Source organism: Monopterus albus, unplaced genomic scaffold, assembly GCF_001952655.1.
Source record: "Monopterus albus unplaced genomic scaffold, M_albus_1.0 scaffold179.1, whole genome shotgun sequence".
NCBI classification, from domain to species: domain Eukaryota; kingdom Metazoa; phylum Chordata; class Actinopteri; order Synbranchiformes; family Synbranchidae; genus Monopterus; species Monopterus albus.
The window spans coordinates 37,337-47,099 of record NW_018128059.1 but is presented as its reverse complement, the minus strand read 5'-3'; the positions used below and the strand labels follow the sequence as shown (position 1 = coordinate 47,099).

Here is a 9,763-nt window from a genome sequence, read left to right as displayed (position 1 = left end):
TAACTACAGCCGATCAAGAAAGGACATACGCTCTCTCCCAGAAAATATACAGTTCGATGTCTATTATAAGGTAAGATTTGGCGGTCAAGTTGTTCAAGTGTATGTGACAGCCGCCAGACTGTATGAGTTACTAACATTGCAGCTAACGTTAACTGCTAGCTAACGCTACTAACCAATAACGTTAAATGTCGAAAACCTTTCTATTGCTTCTGAAAATGAAAAATTGTATCGTGTTGTCTAACGTTAAGTTAGCTAAGCTAACCGTTATATTACTCCGCCTTACATTTTACACGATTCAGTATAGCTAGTGGTATGTGTATTTATATAATGAAAGTTTGTTGAATTCAAAGCCATAAAGGACATTGATCCTGTAACCATTTAGATCATTTACCGTATAAATGCCTGCTTTTTTGTTGTGAATAATTAGTTGTGACCCACTTTTTTAAAAGTATGTTTACAGGCAGACATGTCAGCTGTCAGTTGCTGTAGACAGCAAACACAAAATGGCAAGCTATTGAAACCGAAAAACAATTATTTTGATGCAAAGACATTTAATTAAATTAAAAGTGCTTTGAATGTAGATGTAAAGACAGTGATGTTTTTTTTTTTTACCCTAAGTAGGACAAATACAGGGATCAGGAGACGTAGCATCTGTTCCTTCAACCACAAGAACACAGTACCTGGCTGTGTAAGACTATATATACCCTTGGGCTGGTGCAGGCCTGATGTGCACAGACAGTGTAAATGCTTGTTTATGATGTAGCCTTGGATGGACATTTCCACTTAACCAGACACACTATTGTTTTCGCATTATTGTTATGAACCGTGAAATTAAAAAGTGTGTAAATTGTATTATTGATGTAAAGAGTAGTTTGCCTCAGAGTATTTTTACACAATGGTCTAAATACAGTTCTGTGTCAGACAAGATTACAAATCTATATATAGCTATTTAGAAATGAAAAAATGGTGGTCTGAAGACACCATAAACATAAGTATAATAATCCATGAATATATGAAATACACTTTTAGGACCTTTTCAAAAGCCCCTGTTCTGCACCCAAGACATGCCAAATATTTAATAATTAATAACAGAGTGACATTGTCACTAGCAGCTGTTAGTCTCTGCACGACAATTGTTAAAATACCTTTTCTTTTCAGTAAATGTGATCCATTGAGACTGTTGGCTCTAGTAAGCAAAGTTACTTCACACTCACATGTTGACATTTGGCACGTGTTTTACGCCGATTGCAATGCTGGCTCGAACCCGGGCCGCAGCAGCGAGAGCGCTGTGCCTTAACCACTAGCCTACCAGGGACAGCCAAATGATGAAACACAATATTATCCCAAAATCCAAAGTACTTGTATACCAGTCAGTGTAGACCTCAAAGTACTGATTATGATTTGTAAGTGATCTGTAAGCAAATGAAAATACAGTGGTGTGAAAAAGTGTTTGCCCCCTTACTGATTTCTTATCTTTTTGCATGTTTGTCACACTGTAATGTTTCAGATCGTCAAACAAATTTATATATTAGTCAAAGATAACACAAGTAAACACATCATGCAGTTTTTAAATGAAGGTTTTTATTATTAAGGGAAAACAAAATCCAAAACTACAAAGCCCTGTGTGAATAAGTGTTTGCCCCCTAAACCTAATAACTGGTTGGGCCACCCTTAGCAGCAACAACTGCAATCAAGCGTTTTCGATAACTTGCCATGAGTCTTTTACAGCGCTGTGGAGGAATTTTGGCCCACTCATCTTTGCAGAATTGTTGTAAGTCAGCCACATTGGAGGGTTTTCGGGCATGAACTGCCTTTTTAAGGTCATGCCACAGCATCTCAATTGGATTCAGGTCAGGACTTTGACTAGGCCACTCCAAAGTCTTCATTTTGTTTTTCTTCAGCCATTCAGAAGTGGACTTGCTGGTGTGCTTTGGATCATTGTCCTGCTGCAGAACCCAAGTTCGCTTCAGCTTGAGGTCACAAACGGATGGCCGGACATTCTCCTTCAGGATATTTTGGTACACAGCAGAATTCATGGTTCCATTTATCACAGCAAGTCTTCCAGGGCCTGAAGCAGCAAAACAGCCCCAGACCATCACACTACCACCACCATATTTTACTGTTGGTATGATGTTCTTTTTCTGAAATGCGGTGTTACTTTTACGCCACACATAATGGGACACACACCTTCCAAAAAGTTCAACTTTTGTCTCGTCTGTCCACAGAGTATTATCCCAAAAGTCTTGGGGATCATCAAGATGTTTTCTGGCAAAACTGAGACGAGCCTTTATGTTCTTTTTGCTCAGCAGTGGTTTTCGTCTTGGAACTCTGCCATGCAAACCATTTTTGCCCAGTCTCTTTCTTATGGTGGAGTCATGAACACTCACCTTAACTGAGGCAAGTGAGGCCTGCAGTTCTTTGGATGTTGTTGTGGGGTCTTTTGTGACCTCTTGGATGAGTTGTCGCTGCGCTCTTGGGGTAATTTTGGTTGGCCGGCCACTCCTGGGAAGGTTCTCCACTGTTCCATGTTTTCGCCATTTGTGGATAATGGCTCTCACTGTGGTTTGCTGCAGTCCCAAAGCTTTAGAAATGGCTTTATAACCTTTTCCGGACTGATAGAGCTTCATTATTCTCTTTCTCATTTGTTTTTGAATTTCTTTGGATCTCGGCATGCTGTCTAGCTTTTGAGGATCTTTTGGTCTACTTCACTTTGTCAGGCAGGTCCTATTTAAGTGATTTCTTGATTGCGAACAGGTGTGGCAGTAATCAGGCCTGGGTGTGGCTATAGAAATTGAACTCAGGTGCGATAAACCAGTGTTTTGACAGGGGGGCAAACACTTGTTCACCCAGGGCTATATAGTTTTGGATTTTGTTTTCCCTTAATAATAAAAACCTTCATTTAAAAACTGCATGATGTGTTTACTTGTGTTATCTTTGACTAATATATAAATTTGTTTGACGATCTGAAACATTACAGTGTGACAAACATGCAAAAAGATAAGAAATCAGTAAGGGGGCAAACACTTTTTCACACCACTGTAGAACCTGTAAATGCTCTTCAGAGTGCTACAATGTGCAGATTCCCAGGGTTTAACTTTGTGTCCTCTATGGTCATTAGTGATTTATTTGTAGATGTTCATAAGCACTGAGGAATTCTTTACAAAGAGTGTAGTTTTTTGATGAGCAAGACAATATTGTATTCCCATCCATCCATCCTTCCATCAAGCTTCTTCCGCTTATCTGGAACCGGGTCGCGGGGGCAGGAGTATTGCATTCCCAGTAAATGTAAAAATGTATTAATTACTTATTAATTAAGTATTTACTAATGACAAAACCAAAAAAGTAATTTGAAAAGTGTTATGTAAATTCTTAAAGATGGTGCATAAATTTGTCACCAGCTGGCATAGTACTAAGTACACTGTACTGCCATGTTGCACTTGAGGTAAGGGTCCATGGGATGTAAATATTGTCATCTGCCCAAGTGTGTGAGGGTCTGGGCAGGCCTGTGTGTTGACATTGAACCCTGTGCAGCTCAAAATTGGAGGCCACTTGCATTGTCCACATTGCAAGTATGCTAACTGCACATGCATCAGAAAGTAAACTGGACACTTGTTTCATGCACCACATGTATGTACTGTACGTTTCCCATCCTTGGTTTTATTCTGGTTAAGCAGTGGTACATTGTTTTCCTTTTAAAATGTTGTTCAGTAGGGGCATAACAATGCATCATGGAACAGTATACAGTAAAATTTGAATTTGATAAACGAGCAAGGTCTTGCAATATGAGTAGTACGCACGCTTTGTCTGCTGAGCGTCATGTCACAACTGAGCCGATGGCTCTCGTGCCTCACTCGTATAGTCAACATCTGTACTGCAACAATGGCCCCTCACGCCAGCCACGATTCTTTTCAAAGGCAAAGTGCAGGTTAATTTGTTTTATTTTTACTTCTTATGGGGAAATTTGCTTTGATATACGAGTACTTTGGATTACAAGCACGTTGCCGGAACGAATTATACTCACAATCCAAGATTTTACTGGATAGTGGTTTAAAACTGTGACAGTATGCATCCTGAAACTGAAAAATGGATTGGCGTATCAAGTCATGACTCCCATGTAATTTTTTTTATTTTAAAGCAAGAGGGGGCAATAGGTCAGCTCTGTTTCTTTGACCAATCTGTTGTTGACCCTGGGGTTAGCTACACTATCTATTAGCCCAACATTGCATTAGTCACACTCTAATCTACAGAATAAGGGAAATGTTTGAATAAGAAACAAAATGTTTGAAAACTGTTTTTGTGAATTTGCATACCTAAGAAGAAATAACTATGACACAAGTTTTCATTCTCAGTGCTACCGTAAGTGTGTCGTACAGTAAGCCATGTATCAAACTGAATCATGAGCTGGTTATATTGTTACACCTCTGTTGTTCAGATAAATGCAACAAACTAAACAAGTGTCTCTTGATGTTAGGAGTTTACCACTATGTTTTCTAGAGCGCATGTGGAACATTTCCAAGTACAGATATCCCAAAATGCGCATGCACCAGAGCATATGAGCAGAGTGGAGCGGTGAGAATTTCCGCTCCTCACTCACAGAGCTGTTCGCCCACTCCATTCCCCCACTGAAAGCTGCGCCAGGCCATGCCACTCATTATCGCTCAGCGCTCAACTCATATTACATCCCGCTCAACTCCAATTACCCCCCCCCCCACTCCAAAACAGGGGGAAAAAAACTGCATGTAGTTTACTGTTAGCTTAAACCATAGCCTTACATACCAAAGAACTAAGGAACAATGACTACTTTTTTCCAAATGGAAATAATTTCAAATTACAGTTAGGCCTGTGTAATAAGGAATATAACACAAAAAGGCATATGTAAAATTCAACAAATCAATGGACCTAATTAAATAAAAATATACAGTACACCTGTATGGCCTTTCATTTTCCTTTTTTGTGCTTGAGGAACTGCAAGACTCGGATGCATTTTGGGTCGGCTTGGGCATGCTCCTGGGTTGTGGTATGAGTGGTACTGGGGCGAAATTAGAGCTTTCTTAGGGAGATGCTCTATCCACGCCATTCCAACACTAGAAAAATATTTTTTTCTGTTGCCACCAACACTCACAGGTAGTTGGGGAGGTCAAGTGCGACAGTGCGGTGGGTAGAGGAGCCGTCTCCCAACCGGAAGGTTGAAGGTTCGAATCTCAGTGCTTGCAGTCCACATGTCGAAGTGTACTTGGGCGAGACACTGAACCCCCCTGTTGCCCCCGATGGTTAGAGCCATTGATTGAGTTGACGTCGCAGATAGCTGCCTCAGTTCTGTACCGGAAATAAATTCCTTGTGTGTAACATACTTGGCCAATAAAGGTGATTATCCTCCTAGTTGAGCACAACTGTGAGGATAAAATAACTGCTTTTGAGCAAAGTGTAACTACAAGCCTGCATTTTTAACTACAAGCCTACATAACCTAAATAAAACATTTCACTGTCCAACCATTTTTCTGTGGCTTGTCTCACTTCACTCTGACATTAAAGGAGACTTAACCCAACAACTGCAGTTGAGAGAAACAGCTGAGACTGGAAGTGCCTCCTCTCAATAGAGCACACCGTGGAAACCCACTGAATATAACAACTTCCAGCTCAGCACATTTAGCTCCCTGGGTAGACATCAGCAAATGTTTTTGGTTAAACTAATGAACAGCAGACAGCTTTTACTAAGGCATGATTTAAAGCACACATATAATGGAAAATGGGCTGAAAAATAGAAACAAAAGTCCAACATTGTTGGGACATGTGGCACCCCACCTGCACCTTATTAATCTGATCACTTATTACTTATAGACTCAACATTGTACCACTAAAGAATGAGTTAATATGTATTACTGACACAAAGTGTTGTGCTCACCTCATCCCTCCAACTATCTGTGTGTGTCTCAGCTTTACCAGCAGGGCCGACTCTGCCAGCTTGGAGGAGAGTTTTGTGAGCTGGAGGTGTTTGCTAAAGTACTGCGGGCTTCAGACAAAAGGTAAAAACATATATCCTTATTGACCCATCAGTTGTCTTACAAAATGGTCTTTGAGCCTGTGGCCCTTAAACAGATGATTACTGTCCAGCTCATGTTAACATACATTATTGATGTTCTTTGTATGATGTTGTCAGGTGTACTGAATGTAGTTGCTTTCAGCCTGCATTGGCTTAATATGAATTGCAGGCAGAATGGCAGCAGTCATCAGTAATGTAGTTCACTGACTGGCCAGATAGTCTGTCAGACCACTGATAGGTGTTGCCACATGTAACAAACAATATATTAATCCCTACTGATGATTACCTTGGAGTTCTGGTCTTCACTGACAAGGTCCTTTTCTTTCCTCCTCACTGCAGACACCTCCTGCACCACTGTTTCCAGGCCCTAATGGACCATGGTGTGAAAGTGGCCTCAGTTCTGGCAAACTCCTTCAGTCGGCGCTGCTCATACATCGCGGAGTCTGATGCCCATGTCAAGGAGAAAGCCATTCAGTTTGGCTTTGTGCTTGGTAAATGGAGGGGTAGGGGAGGGAAGGTGTGACACAGACACTTGGAGATCGTGCATGGGAAACAGGTGCAGAGAAAAATTTGTGAATATGTGGAGGCCATTCCTTGCTCCCACTGATGTTATTATAGGGGTAGCTGATAGCAATAATTAGAGATAGAACAAACTCACTGGCACTGAGTGAGCCTAAATCCATTATCATTATAATGATTTAAAATTCTGACTCAGGAATTAAAAGCGCCAGCCTTGAGGCAAACAAACTCTCTAATTGCACTGTATTTATTACTGCTATGGATACACAATAAAGTAGAATCAACACTATACTGCATGTCCTTTCAAAAATGCCATGCAGTGTAATTTGTAAATATTAGAGCAGTGGCACATTTTCATTGATATAAAACAGTGAATGAGATTAACTTGCTAATGGGACCTCACAGATGATGTGTTACCTATCTTTTATAAATGGTATATAAACCGATCGGCCGTAACATTATGACCACTTGCCTAATACTGTGTACACAGGAGTCAGTGCACCATGCTCGTGTCACTCTGCAGCCCACCGTACATCTTCTGTGAATCTGTTACACTGTCAGAAGGAGCACAAATATGTCGACCATTCAGTGAAAAACCTGTGTTAAAGGAGTGAGAACTGAGGTTGTGTGGACAAGTTAAAAACAGTTTTTAGATATTCAACAGATGTGATATCACCACTGTAACTGCTGAATGTCTCTGTTCATAGAGACCAAGGTGCAGTGTTTCTCATTTTCAACCATTTTGGTTCACACTAAATTGAATCTTTTGAAAAGGATTAATGAAGTTTAAATGTTTAATATACAGTAGGGCAACCTCATCATCAGTGAGCCTTTGGGCATCCATGACCCTGTCACTGGTTCACTGTTTGTCCTTCCTTAGACCACTGTTGGTAGGTACTAGCCACTGCAGACCAGGAACACCTAACAGGACCTGCATTCTGGGAGATGCTCTGACCCAGTCGTCAGCCATCACAGTTTGGCCCTTGTCAGAGCCCAGTCAAGAGATATTCAGTGTCATTGACTTCACCTGTCAGTGGTCATAATGTTATGGTTGATTGGTGTATAACCATCACCTTCTATAGCTGAGAAGCAGGAGCTCAGCTTCCCAGCATTACCTTCCAGCAGGAAGATTTTAATGTTATCTTCTGAACAGTTCACATTTGTATACATGCTGAGACCATTGCCAATTGGATATGCAGTGACTTGGCTAGCCAGCAAGATATAGCAGTCGCTGTACTCTCTTCAAAAGGTGAGCCAGTGGCACATCTTTTAGCACTGTATTTTAATCTAAATGAAACATGCCATGTGTTTCTTCTTATGACTGCACAGTGCTTGTGCTACTAGTCTGAGTATTAGAAATGAGTTTCTCTCCCTTTAACAGATAAGTTAGCCGCCATGAAATTTTAGATGATAAAAACACAACCAGCTACTTTCCCTCTGGTTTGCAGACAGTTGGAGTAATCTGATGCTTTTTGATTCTAGGTGGATTTTTGTCTGATGCGGGCTGGTATGGAGATGCAGAGAAAGTGTTCCTGTCATGCCTACAGCTGTGCACACTCCACAGTGAGGTCCTCCACTGTTATCGGGCTGTGGAATGCTGTGTCAGGTCAGTCACAAAAAAGCTGTGGATGGTCAATATGTGGTTTTGTACTCATTATATTTGATCAAGAACTCCTTTTAAAGAACCTTTGTTTAGAATGTGTAAATGATTTCACTTTCAATCTTAGTTACAATAAAACAAAGCAGTGGGTTTGTCCTGTTCACTGGCTGCAGTTTCCAATCTGTGACTTGTTTAGTTTCTGGCACAGAGAGGCAGCAGGATTTGGTAAATAGAGTTGACAAATGGCTTCTTAGTTGGTTTATGTTTAAAGTGAGATTGGTCCCATTGGTCCAATGTTATTACACCTACTCAAGGATTGAGAAGAAATGTTAACTGTTATTTGACATGCGCACACACACGGAATACATCTGACAACAGGTGACTCCGCTTTACTTGTAACTAGAAGTGACAACTGTCAATAATTGAATAACAACTATGTTCAAATATGACATTTGCAAGTTAATGTATTATTTAGTTGTATTATCGGGGTAAATATAAAAGGCTGGACAAAGAGCTGCTGTACATCTGTTCAGAATTATTATTGCATTAAATCAGTCACTTTGATCTGCAGATGAAAAAATAAGTAAAAGCTGATAAGGGTTTTTAAGGCTGTAGTAAACAGGTTTTACCAGGTTAGCATGTCCTGCCAAGCTCATAGATAAAATGATGGTATCAAGCAGCTCCTCTATGGCAGCATCTGGGGTAGTTCTCTCTATTTCTCCATGATTCAAAAAAGACTGTGCTCAGGTGTGCTCAGCAAAAGTTCATCAAACCAAAATAACAAACGGCCTTCACACTCTGAAAGATACCTCAAAAATATGTTTTATTCTTAGCTTAAAAATCACATGGCTGAGAACGGATAAGGATTATTGCTTTATGTCATATTTTGTACACCTGTATTCTACTAAACATAAAATCCCTAGAAAAATATGAAATTTAAATTGAATTCTCATCATTCATATTTTAGTGCATCCAATGTGGAGATCTTAAACATATGAACTATAAACATCAAGTTAACAAACTATCATACACTTCCAAAAGAACAGAGGTCTTTACAAAAATGGTGTGAGAATCAGTTATTCAATCATGCCATTTGGGACAGACTGTTGAGTCATGACTTGACTACAGGATGCAGCCAGAATGCAGACATAGACAAGGAGGTAACTGAGAATAAGGTTTAATAATAAAAAGTTCTGATCACCAGACTAAAGTACAATTAAACCAGACACAAGGTAACAGAAAACATCCAAGAATAGAACTCAAATAATACACAGTGGAAGACTCTTTACACAGTGAAGTATAACAGACAGGTGAGGAGAACTGAGACTGGGCTGGAGGTTACACATTTGGCGATAGGGAAACAGACCAGGTGAGCTGAGCAGACACAAAACTGAGACAATCCAGGTAGCGACAAGGAACAAACAGGTGAGTAGCGTGACTCTGGGTTGGAGACAACTCACTCTGTGACAAGGGAGAAACTGGTAAGCAGAGGCGACACAGGAATCAAATCAAATCAAATAAAATTTTATTTGTATAGCGCCAAATCACAACAAAAGTCATCTTAGGACACTTTACAAAGTAAGGTCTAGACCTTACTGTTATCA

General features: G+C 40.2%; 1 protein-coding gene across 1 annotated transcript in view; it reads left to right on the top strand.

Moving 5' to 3' along the window:
* Position 1: 1 nt before the first annotated feature.
* The window catches only part of appbp2 (amyloid beta precursor protein (cytoplasmic tail) binding protein 2), a gene marked incomplete at its 5' end in the record, with an annotated part of 22,925 nt that continues 13,163 nt past the window's right edge, over positions 2-9,763 (top strand). Inside the window, 4 exons of the mRNA XM_020616819.1 lie at positions 2-70; positions 5,935-6,023; positions 6,380-6,531; positions 8,042-8,165. Coding sequence (XP_020472475.1) covers positions 2-70; positions 5,935-6,023; positions 6,380-6,531; positions 8,042-8,165 — 434 coding nt within the window. The remainder of the gene's footprint in view (positions 71-5,934; positions 6,024-6,379; positions 6,532-8,041; positions 8,166-9,763) is intronic.